The 13,336-nt window shown below is 35.4% G+C and overlaps 1 protein-coding gene across 1 annotated transcript in view; it reads right to left on the bottom strand.

Annotated features, from left to right (window-relative positions):
* Positions 1-9,833: 9,833 nt before the first annotated feature.
* Positions 9,834-13,336, bottom strand: part of LOC136042160 (uncharacterized) — a gene marked incomplete in the record, with an annotated part of 83,773 nt that continues 80,270 nt past the window's right edge. The window contains 1 exon segment of the mRNA XM_065727087.1: positions 9,834-9,996. Coding sequence (XP_065583159.1) covers positions 9,866-9,996 — 131 coding nt within the window.

Genomic DNA, 13,336 nt, shown 5'->3' with positions numbered 1-13,336 from the left:
AACTTAATCCCCCAGAGTCCCCGAGGGAGGGTCTGCAAGTTACAAACTTTGACCATTTTTTACATATAGTAATGGTTATTGGGAAGTGTACAGACGTTTTAAAGTTGACTCTTTCGCGTTGCGGTGGGCATGGGCCGGGGGAGGGGGTTGCGTTTGAGGATCTTTACATGGAGGAATTTATCATGAGGGAAAAGAATTTCCATGAAGGAGGCGCAGGATTTTCTAGCATTATTTAAAAAAATGAGAAAATAAATAAAGAAAAAGTTTTTTCAACTGGAAGTAAGCAGCAGCGTTAAAACTTACAGCAAACAGAAAATATTACGTATATAAGGGGGCTCGTCTCCTCCACAACACCTTGCTCTTTATGCTAAAGTAATTTTAGTAATTTCAAATATTTATTCTACGGCCTTTGTGATTCAGGGTTCATTCTTAAAGAATTGGGACGAAATTCAAGCTTTAGTGTAAAGAGCGAGGTACTGACGAGGGGCGAACCCCCTCATATACGTAATAGAAACATACAAATATAAAAGCTCGTTACGTAAGTTGCGTATATTTATTACTAATAAAAACGTTCGTAAAAAATAAAAAAGTTCTAGTTGCATTTTTAAGTAACAAAAAATTGGAGGGCGATTATGCCTCCTCCTCTACCTCTTTTTTTTTTTTATCAAAATCGTCCCACCAAAACTATGAGAAAGCCATTTAGTCAAAAAAATTAGCATACAAATTTCGTTTTAACTATTCATATGCGGTGAGCCAAAATAAAAACATGCATTAATTCAAAAACATTCAGAAATCAAATAAAAAAAAACAAGTTTTTTTTTTAACTGCAAGTAGGGAACGACATTAAAATTTAAAACGAGCAGAAATTATTCCATATATGAAAGGGGTTGTCCCCTCCTCAACGCCTCACTCTTTATGCTAAAGTTTTTTATTGTTTCAAAAAGTAGAACTGTGACAAAGAATCAAACTTTAGCGTAAAGAGCGAGGCGTTGAGGAGGGGACAGCCCGTTTCATATACGGAATAATTTCTGTTCGTTTTAAGTTTTAATGTCACTCCTTACTTCAGTAAAAAAAAAACTTTATTTTATTTAATTTTTCTATAGGAAGATCAAGGTCTCTATAGCCAATATAGCTTTTACATTCACTTAGCTGCTAGCTAATACCCAGTAATCCAACCAAGTACACGGGGGCCCAGATCGGCACTTAGTAAGATTTTTTTTGAGGAAGAGGGGAGAGGGCATTAATAATAAAAAAACGAGAAAAAACAGTTTTATACGATAGTTTGAATAAGAATTGCCCAGAAACTAGGGTTTCTAAGAAGTGTTCACTTAAAAAAATTCCAAAGAGGTGGTGAACTGTCACGATTCAAATCTCTGTGGCATAAACGGGTTGAGAACTGATACACAATACAAATAGGATTCGAGAAACCAGAACAGATTCGAGAACAATAAGTAAATTTTTTTAAAGTGCTGAAAAACCTTAGCGTAAAGACAGAGGTATTAAGGAGTGAGCAACCCCCTCATATACATAATAATTTCCGTAAAGTTTTAATATTACACCTTACTTTCGGTTGAAAAAACTTTTTTTTTTTTAATCCCAAAATACATCTAATACAAATTTTGAGATAGCCATTTTATTCCAAAAATACTGTAAATATAATATAACAAGTCTTTTGGGGTTTAAGCAAACTCCCAGAGCCTAGGGACAAGGGTTGTTAAGTTATACCCCGGGGGCATTTAAGGTTTTTACGGAAGGGATGGTCGTGAAAAACTTTAGAGGGGGCTCACTTGATTGAAAATTGGAAGTTCTAGTTCCGAAACCAGCAGTATGTGCTTGGGGCAGGCCATTGACTGATAATGATGCATATAGTTATTCTTTAGGTAGCCTATTTGTTTTGGCTCTTGTTGAGATTTTGTTACGGTGGCTTCGTCATTTTAAATAGAAAATAACTTTAATGATCGATTTGGGACTTACCGATTTGATCGACTTTGTATGTCCGATTAGCACAGAATTTACAGACATACTCTTGCTCAATGTCCCTTCATTGACGAAAATACGATTTGACAAAGAAAAAGTCAAAATACATTTCGTCTACAAGCTAAGCTACTACTTTAAACTATTAAGTCCCAAAATCAACTTAAGTTTTTGAATGGCAAACAAGTAGAATGAGTCCAGCACCCTGAAATCTACTAAATTGTACATAAATGTAGTTTGTCCCATTTATAGAATTGTTCTCTTAGTCAACCTTCCCCGCTTCTGAAATGAATTGCTTGCCTTTTAAATACTACAAAAATATCTATCTTTGATAAGAAAATCTATCTTTGACACATTAGAAAAAAAAAAAAAAACTCAAGCCTCTACCGTTTTCAGTAGTAAACTGAAAAAACTGAAGTCTTTAAACAATAAAAAAAACAAAAAGTTTTTAATTCACCGAAAGTACAGAACTGAGTCATGAAACGAACTGAAATTATTCTATAGATGAGGGAGGCTGCCATTTTCTCATTTCGATATTCCAAAAATTAAAATAACAAAGGATATTTTTTAAAATCTAGGGGAGCAATCGTCCACCTCTCCCCAACTAACATCTGGAGGATCAGAGTTTTTTAGAGTCAAAAGGTTATGTATGAGTAACATATCTGTTGTTCTCTAGTTTAAGTCTCTCAGCTTGTTCACCGCTCACTTTTTTCAATCAATCAATCAATCAATTAATCATTTTATTCAACTCCTATGTTGAATTTATTCATTCAAACTCCTATGTTTATAGCAAATTCTCTGCATTCATTCTTTGACAACAGTATTCAATTTGACAAGAATACATGCACAGCCCATTCGATTTCAACACTTTACGAAAATTTAGGGGTAGGAGGAAAAACGTCTTTTTTAAATTAGGATACGTAAGAAAGGTACTTTTCATGGTCCAGAGGGGGGGGGGCGTTCATGCCTGTTTAAAATACAAAAGCGGCATTTTTAAATTAAGGGAACCCCCCTGCCACTGGTTCCCCTGAGACTAATTCGATGTTCTTCAAGTATAGCAGACTTGAAATATCCCTCTACGGATGAGGAATACACATGTTTCAGAAAAAAAATAATAATAGATCCCATTAAAGTGGCTCGTGGCCAAGTTAGCTTTTTCAAGTACTTTATATCCAGAACATGCTATTTATCACGTCATAATTTGTCCTTTTGATACCAAAGTTGTGTCTTTCTTTCCTTTTTACTTATATTTTTCATCTTCGTATTTTGCGTACTTGGTGATGGGTTACTAAAACCGTTCATTTATTAAAAAGACATTATTTTGTTCAATATTGAAACATGTCAATGTTTTTCATATTAATTTGAATAATTCCCGTATGCTCAATTGAACATAAATAACAACGCACCATGAAATGAATTAAAAGATTAATAAGCCGTCTTTAAACAAATAATATTAGAAGACATCTTGCATTAGTTGCTAGGGAAAGGATTTATTTTTCTTTTTTAGTCAATACTCTGGCTCTGTGATTTACTTCCAGAAGTTAGTCTTGTTTCTTTTATTAATACCACCCAAAGGCGTTTCCAGGATTTTTTTTCGGGGGGGGGGGGTGCACAAAAACTATAGAATACGCATTAAGAATTTGTTTATATGCATTTTCGTTACGTTTTTATGTTTCAGACAAAAAAAAATTTTGGGGGGGGGGTTCAAACCCGGAACCCCTCTGGATCTGGCCTCAATATTTTTCGAATAGTACATATTTATATAATTGCTACAGTATATCATTCGCTGTCTATCTAAAATATTAAAGTTTGAATGAAAAGTGTGAATTTGTATTAAAAATTAAAAAGAGCTATACCTTCCCGGGCCCCTTGTTTTCTAGCAGATAAAGGGCAGATCACATTAGTAGTTGTAACACCAAATTGGGCTACTTTACAACCTCTCAATGAGAGATGTTATGTTGTTTCAAAGGCTGTTTGCTACTAGTCGATCCATGAAAGGCGTGCGTATCCAGGTTTTCTGCTTGGGGGGGGGGGCATTTTTCGGGTGGAGTTTTACAAAAAAAACGCATCAAAATTTGTTTATATGCATTTTTGATAGATTATTACGACAAAAATTTCGAAAATGGGGGGTTCCAATCCAGTAGCCCTCCTTCACGGGATATTGCCTAGGGTAGCAGCCCTCTTCACTTACATAATTATAGCCTGTTCATCATAATTTGTAGTCTTGCTCTCTCCTATTTTTTCAAACCATTTTAAAATAATAGCAAATACATTAGATAATCAATTCTACGAGGATCATTTAAATAATATTTAATTAGTTAGAAATAGTATACCAAAGAAATGGAATGGGACAAATACTTAAATATCCCGCAGTATCAGCCTCAAATGTTTACAGTAATGATATAATTTTCATCCCCAGAACTTTAAGCAAATCGAACACATCTTAAATTTAATAGTTCTTAATAAATAGTTGTGCAGGGGCTCCGGACTACATATGTTGTAACCTGGTAATCGATACAATCCCAATCGATACTTATCCGCCATAGTAATCGATACTATCCGCCATTCAGTTGCTATCCGCCATTCATAGTGAAAACACCTAAACTCGTTTAACCAGTGTTATAATTTGTTCGTGTCATATCGGATGCAGGAAATTGATTTGGATTAGCCTGCTGCAAACCTAATTGGATAATATCTGGCACTATTTGAAGCTGGGGGGTCGTAAAAATGCCCCCCTTGCGTGTAAGTCTTTGTCTCATGTTAATTAGAGTTACTAATTAGTAGTTTACGATGTCGTCCCGTCCTAAGCGCAAGGGCACTGTTTCTAACAGCACTGAACAACCAGGACATCTTTCGAAAAATCATCCGTCAAATTCAAGCCCGGATATAGGCAACCAATCTTCTGACCTGAACATGAGACTAACTCAGACTCAACAAGAATTGGAAGCTGTAAAAGCGAATCTCAGGGATGAAATCTCACGTAAAGTTTCCGATCGCATAAAAAATCAACTCCCGCACTCGGCTGAATCAATGATATCTGACGTATATGATTCTTTGATGGTGGAATACTCGCCAAAATTTGATTTTATCGAAAAGCAACTAAAATCACTAAAAAACAGCTTCATGATACTCGAAGAGAGAGTGAAAAAGATCGAAAGTAGACTTGACGATATTGAGCAGGAAAATAGGCTGGATTCACTTATTTTCAGCGGTGTCAAACAAGCTCCGGGTGCTGATGTAAAATCGTGTATTAATAATATTATCTCGGACAAGATGGGCGTACAAGTTTATGTTTCGGAACTAACTAAAGTGTATAGATTTACCCTTCCAGAGAATCCTACGCGGCCTGATATGATTGCACCGGTACTCGCCCAGTTTTCGTCTAAGGATGTGGCTAGAAAGGTATTTGCTGCTAAGAGCAAACTGGCCAAATCTGGTATATTTGTGTCTGAAAGTTTAACTAAGAAGCGACGAGAAATTCTGCAACTGGCTCGTGATAGGTTAGGTAACCACAACGTATGGTCCGATCACGGCCGTATTTTCGCTCGATCTGGAAATGACGCTCGGACACGCCGACTGTGGAGTTGTGACGACATATAACCTGAGTTTTTTTTTTTTTTTTTTTTTTTTTTCGTTTTAGTAGTTATAAATGTGTACTTTAGTATTTACATTCTTTCGTAGTAATAGTTCTTTAATAGGAAGTAGGATTAATTATTTATGAATGTTTTCACGATTACTTCAGTTAGAAAAAAATCGCTTTTCGTTGGATAATATTTTGTCGAGTGATGTTGGTAGCCGGTCGGAATTTTCGGATAAACAGCCTGCAAGGCTTAGTAAATATGTCGCAGTAGATGATGTGAGTGCACCCGTTATGCTGTCCGGATTCCAGATTCTCCACTGGAATTGTCATTTAACTACTTCACATGAAGATGTAGTTGATATAATTAATAAACTTAACAGTGAGGTGCAAGTGATAGGTATTCGTGAATCATTTATTAGTGAACAATGTCCTGCTTCGTTGTTTAATTTTCCAGGTTACACACTTATTTCCAAGAACCGGTCATTGATGGGAAGGGGAGGTTTAGCATTCATAATCAAGGATGATATAAAATTTAAAGTAAGGGAAGATTTATCTTTATGGATTAAAGGTAAGATTGAAACTTTTGCTATTGAAATAGTGACAAGTAATAATAATCCACTTCTTATTTCATCGGTGTATAGACCCCCTGGTGCTAGTCCGGATTTTTTCCTAGAGGAAATTGAAATTTTAATATCTGAAATAAATCGAAATTTTGATAAAATTGTAATCATAGGTGATTTTAATTTTGATTTATTAGATCTTCAAGCCAAAAATTTGGATTTCCTTAATGTCATGCTTTCATTTGGTCTTTTCCCATTAAATTCTATCCCATCCCGATTAACAGACCATTCTGCAACTTTGATTGATAATGTTTTCGTCACTGAAGTTATGGTGGAAGATAGCATGTGTGATGTATTAATCCATTCTGGTTCGGACCACTTACCGCTTCTTTGTTTGTTGCAGAAGTTATCACATTGTAAAATTAAAAGAAAAAACAAGATTCTTCGGCGTGACATGAAAGAAGTTAATCTGGCTAAATTTAAAAATGAAGTTAGTTCGTTGGATTGGGAGGTGGTTTACAATGAAAAGGATGATGCTTCAAAAGCTTTTAACATTTTTTCAGATATTCTTTACCCTGTGTTTGAGAAAAATTGCCCATTGAATAAAATTAATTGCAAGAAAGCTAAACCGAGAAAGCCGTGGATAAATGATGAAATTTTGAGTTTAATAAGACAAAGAAATAAGTTGTATTGTCAATATCTTGATAATCCATCTGAAATGATTTTAAATGAGTTTAAAGAGTTGAGAAATTATGTAAATAATTCAAAAAGAAATGCAAAGAATGAGTATTATTTAAACTGTTTGAAGATTAAGGAAGGTAATATAAAAGATACTTGGGGAATTGTCCGTGAAGTGATAGGATGTGAAAAAAAAGATATGTGTATAACCAATTTAAAAACTAGTAATAGAATTATTCATGATAAATTGGAAATAGCAAATTACATGGGTGATTATTTTTCGAAAATTGGTAGTGTTATACAGAATGAAGTGTCTAGAGGTAGTTGTGCCGTCAACATTAAGGTAAATCCTTCAAGCATGCAGAATGGGTTTGAATTTGTACCATGTAATGTAGAAGAAGTTGAAAAAATTGTTTGTAGCCTTAAATCAAATTCTTCTGGTGTAGATGGATTGAACCTAAAGGCTTTTAATTATGTGTCGGTGTATCTTTTACCGGTACTGGTTCATTTAATTAATCTCTCAATGGTTAAAGGGCATTTCCCGTCGGAACTGAAACAATCTAAAATCATACCTTTACATAAAGGTGGGGACCCCTCAGAACCCTGTAATTGGCGACCAATTTCCATTTTACCTTTATTTAGTAAAATTTATGAAAAAGTTATTTATAAACGATTGTATGATTTTTTGGATTCGAAGAAAATTTTGTATAATGGACAGTTTGGTTTCAGAAGTAAACATTCCACTAGTCATGCAGTACACCATCTTTTAAGTTTTGTTGATAATGCATTTGAAAATAATATGATTCCTTTAACTGTTTTTGTAGATTTCCGTAAGGCTTTTGACACTGTTGATTTTAATACTCTTCTTAGTAGACTAAGTGGGCTTGGGTTAGGTAGTACTTGTGTAAAGTGGTTTTCATCGTATTTGCATGGCCGGACTATCAAAGTTGCTTTATCAGATATATCAAGCAGAGAGTTCGGTGTTAAGTGTGGAGTGCCTCAAGGTTCCGTGCTGGGACCTCTACTTTATCTTATTTATGTTAATTCGTTGGCTTCACATGTTGGAGTTGAAGCGCTGACCTCTTTCGCGGACGACACTGCGATAACAGTAATTGGTAGTTGTTTGGTGCAGGTTGCACATAAGGCTAATTTGGCACTTGAACGTTTGCGCAGTTTTACAATAGGTAGTTCCCTAGCAGTTAATGCATCTAAAACAAATTACATTATATTTAGTAGAACAGGTAGGTTACTTAATGATAATAATAACATTTTTTTTGGACATTTACCCATTAAACAAGTTTTTGAAATTAGGTATTTGGGGTTTTATTTAGATAATAATATTAGTTGGAAAAAGCATTGCAGTGTTATTGGTGCTAAAATGGCTAGGGGTCTAGGAATTTTGAGACGTGTAAAAAAAACTTTTCCGTTCAAGATTTTAAAAATCATTTATTTTTCCCTTGTTCATCCTTATATAGATTATGGTTGTGTTCATTGGGCTAGTAATTTCTTCTCTAATTATAAAAGGATCCAGATTTTGCAAAATAAAAGCATTCGATTGATTGCGGACATAAAAGAGCAGGTTGAATCCAAAACTACTGCTAGCTTTTCCCGGTGTAATGTTTTAAATGTTGGTCAGATTCGTGACTACCAGGCATCAATTTTTGTGTTCCAGAGCATGAAACATATATGCCCTGAGTATTTTCATGATTATTTTTCCATGAATCAGGAGTACCATAATTATGATACAAGAAATTCACAAATTTTAAGCCATGAACAAAGAAAAACAGTTCGATCATCATATGTGGTTCGGAATCTGGGGCCTTCTGTTTGGAATAGTTTGCCGGCTGGCATCAGGGAGTCTGTCACTTTATATGGGTTTAAAAATAAATTGAAAATGTTTTATTTAAGTAATAGGTTTTGAAGGGCAGAAGGTTTTTGATGTCTTTTTTTTTGCAGTTTATTGATGTGGGGTGGGGACTGAATACCGGTAAATGATATTTAATATGATTATTTTGTTGTATTTTGTTCATGTGTATGTGTTGTTATTTTTTATATATAAGATAGGCTAGGTGGTTAATCATGAGATGTTATGTTTAGATATTTATTTATAAGATGTAAATCATAATATGAAATTGCAGCACAAGTCCTTAGGACTTTCTTTTTGCTGCAACAATTTATTAGTTTTGTCATTTTTTTATTTATGTTTGTATTGTGGATAAAATAAAACTTACCTACCTACCTACCTATTAGCATAAATACTCAGCGGTGTCATATTGGAGGATCAGCAGATCTAAAAATTATCGATGGTCATGATACACGACTCTTACTCTTTATCGGCCTAATTCCTCCCATTGTCAAAAATTGACTGAGTTATTTATAAATGAAACCAAAAAAGCAATTAGAATAATAGTACAAAGTGGTCGCAAAGTGATATGCAATTTTTACCCAAAGTGCATTTTCATTTTTGTACGATGAAAAATAAGGGATGCTAAAGGAATGTTGAATTAGCTTGAATTAAATTCACCCTCGTGCCCATCTCCCCCCCCCCCTAAAGAGAAGAAAATAATAGACTACAAAGTAATCACACGCCCGTCCAGAATGCAGTTACGTCTGAGATGTAATTTTACCCTAAATTTATTTATTTTTTGGAGGGCAAGGAGGGGAAGGGGATGGAAAAGAAACATTGAGGTAGTTTCAAATTAATTGACCCTCCTCTCCCGAAAAACAGAAAATAATAGACTAATAAGTGGCAAAACGTAGTCGGTATCCTGTCTAAAATGTGATCACGTCAAAGATACAATTTTTACCTCAAGTATATTTGTACCATTAGGAGAAGAGATAGGGAGAAGCATGGAGATGGTTTGAATGTACTTGACCTCCTCCCCAGAGATGTATAGAAATAGTAAACTAAAAGCACATGGTTTTCTCAAATATTAGGAATCAATTTAGGTTTTTATTTTGGGCTGCAATTTAGCAGGCTTTCTAGGATAAGGTTTCGCTGGATCAATCTTGAGGGATGGTTCTCAATTACAAAATTCAGATAGCTGACAAGGACCTTTATTTTAAAACCAGTTCAAGCCCAGTCAGTATCACTAAAATCGATTTTCGGCAGCTTCTGAATTACTGTCACAGATCCGGTGCCCGTTTTCGGAGGAAGACCAACAAAATGTCTAGCTGAACTGTTCACCAATCGGTCAGTCCCTCCTGAAAAAAAAGAAAAGAATAAAAATTAGCAGAAATAGTTACCACGGAAAACAAAACTTTTATGATACAAAGGGCGGTAATCAATTCAAAGTATCTGGTCAGTTATATTTTCTCTAGTTGAATTTTTGGCTAACCAAACAAATTATCATTAAAGAATAAAATAACAATACTAAAAAAACCTAGGAGAAAAAATATAAGAGAATAAAAGACAGTGAAAAAAGGGAAAAAGATGCAAATATTTAGGTCAATACCGCCGCTCAACCATACTCAGTGCGGAATAAAGAAAAAAAATCTGTTAAAAATTCATAGGACAGTAATAAATGACAAACCTAAAAAACCAAAAAAAAAAAAATTTAAAAGAAATTTTCTTTAAACTAATAATTTTTTTAGGGGAGGGGGGAGGAGAAGGTGTAAATAAATGATTAAATAAATAATTTTGACCTCCTGGGGTATAATTATAATAATAAAGTTGAAATTGTTTTGTCGTAAGGTTTGTGGCGCCGATTAGGATGTGCGATCTTTTTAGCATTATTTTAGAGTAATCCCCCCCCCCCTCTGACAAGTTTTTTACTTCTCCAGGTGGCTGTTAATACTGATGCTGTTGCTTGGTATAATACACATCTCTCTCTAAAAGAGTGAAATGAAAGAGCACAATGAGTAGACAACCTTGAATAGCCTTTTCACCACTAACCTTGAGTTTGTTCGACCTATCCCTTGTTTGATTTCAACTTTAATTTTCATTGATTGGCATGGGGAATCAATGTTTGAAGAAACAGAGCTCAACTACCTTCATTCCAAAGTGTTTATGTTAAACAACACAATCTCAAAGGAGAGAGAATAAACTAAAAATTTTATTTGAACTAGCAATTGTTTTTGTTTAACTTAACGAAAAATTGTTTGTAAAAAGAAGACTGTTATTTGGCTTTTAAGTTAAAAAAAATCATGTTATCAAAAGCTTCCAGGCCCAAATAACTTAAAATTTTATAAAGGGGGATATAACCACATTCTATAAAATATAAACATTTTATCTTGTTGCATAGAAAAGAATTATCTTGTCTATAATTTTCTTTTTTTGATGTTTTTCTCTTTTTTACTTATTTCTGAAAAGTTGACTCAGGATACGAATTTGAAAATATTTGTTTTTAATAAGTCCTTTAAAAAAATCCTTTAAATACTATTGTAATCAATGTATCAATCAATCAATCATTTTATTCATACTGAAATACCATTACAAACGTGGAACAGTTATTCAGCCCGAGAAGTTCGAATTGTAGTGGGCCACACAATACAATAACAAGAGCTAAGAGCTCATATGACACTTGTGACGAGGCAAGAAGAGCTAAGAGCCAAGAGATCATATGATATGAGCTCTAACAAAATTCTATGAGTCAATAGATTGATTTAAAAGGAAAATAAGAGGCTTAATACCGGTCAGGATTTAAAATAAGAGCTCTGAGTCACGATGTCCTTCTAAATATCAAAATTCATTAAGATCTGATCACCCACTCGTAAGTTATCAATACTTAATTTTTTCTAATTTTTCCTCTCCCTTTAGCCCCCCAGATGGTCGAATCTGGGAAAACGACCAAATCAATTTGAGCAGCTCCCTGACACACCTACCAATTTTCATCGTCCTAGCACGTCCAGAAGCACCAAACTCGCCAAATCACTGAACCCCTTCCCCCAACTCCCCCAAAGAGATCGAATCCAGTACGGTTCCGTCAATCACGTATCAAGGACATTTGCTTATTCTATCCACCAAGCCTCATCCCTATTCCTCCACTCCAAGTGTTTTCCAAGGTTTCCCCCTCAAACTCCCCCCAATGTCAAAAGATCTGGTCGGGATTTGAAATAAGAGCTCTGAGACATGAATTCCTTCTAAATATCAAATTTCATTAAGATCCTATCACCTATTCGTGAAATAAAAATACTCTAATTTTCACGTTTTCCAACAATTCCGGTTTCCCCCTCCAACTCCCCCCAATGTCACAGGATCTGGTCGGAATTTAAAATTAGAGCTTTAAAGCGCAAGACCCATCTAAATATCAAATTTCATTAAGATCTGGTCACCCTTTCATAAGTTACAAATACCTCAATTTTCAAAATTACCCCCCCCCCCAACTCCACCAAAGAGAGCAGATCCGGTCCGATTATGTATTTTAATTGGTCCACTTTAAGTATTTTCTAAGATTTTCGGTTCCCCTCAACTGCCCCTCCCCCCCCACCCAATTACGCTGGATCCGGTTGAGATTTAAAATAAGAGATCTGAGTCACAGGGTCCTTCTAAATATGAAGTTTCATGAAGATCCGATCACTCCTTCGTAAGTTAAAAATACGTCATTTTTCAGAATTAACCCCCCCCCAATAGAGCGGATCCGTTCCAATTATGTAAATCACGTACCTAAGACTTCTGCTTATTTTCCCCACCAAGTTTAATCCCGATCCCTCAAATCTAAGCGTTTTCCATGATTTTAGGTTCTCCCACCCCAAACTCTCCCCAATGCCACCAGATCCGGCCGGGATTTAAAATAAGAGCTCTGAGACACAATATCCTTCTAAATATCAAATTTCATTGAGATCCGATCACCCGTTCGTAAGTTAAAAATACCTCATTTTTCTAATTTTTCAGAATTAACCCCTCCCCCCTAACTACCCCAAAGAGAGCAAATCCATTCCGAATATGTCAATCATGTATCTAGGACTTGTGCTTATTTTTCCCATCAAGGTTCATCCCGATCCCTCCACTCTAAGTGTTTTCCAAGTTTTAGGTTTCCGCCTCCCAACTCCCCCCCCCCCCAATGTCACCAGATCCGGTTGGGATTTAACATAAGAGCTCTGAGACACAATATCCTTCTAACTATCAAATTTCATTGAGATCCGATCACACGTTCGTAAGTTAAAAATACCTCGTTTTTTCTAATTTTTCAGAATTACCCCCCCCCCCAACTAACCCAAAGAGAGCGGATTCGTTCCGGTTATGTCAATCATGTATCTAGGACTTGTGCTTACTTTTTTCCGCCAAGTTTCATCCCAATCCCTCCGCTCTAAGTGTTTTCCAAATTTTAGGGTTCCCCCTTCCAGCTCCCCCCCCCAATGCAGCAGATCCGGTCGGGACTGAAAATAAGAGCTCGGAGACACGATATCCTTCTAAATATTAAATTTCATTGAGATCCAGTTACCTGTTCGTAAGTTAAAAATACCTCATTTTTTCTAATTTTTCAGAATTAAACCCCCCCTCCCCCAACTAACCCAAAGAGAGCGGATCCGCTCCGGTTATGTCAATCAAGTATCTAGGACTTGTGCTTATTTTCCCACCAAGTTTCATCCCAATCCCTCCACT

Source organism: Artemia franciscana, unplaced genomic scaffold (assembly GCF_032884065.1).
Source record: "Artemia franciscana unplaced genomic scaffold, ASM3288406v1 PGA_scaffold_73, whole genome shotgun sequence".
NCBI lineage: Eukaryota > Metazoa > Arthropoda > Branchiopoda > Anostraca > Artemiidae > Artemia > Artemia franciscana.
Note: the sequence above shows the minus strand (reverse complement) of the source record. Positions and strands in the feature narration are given on the sequence as shown.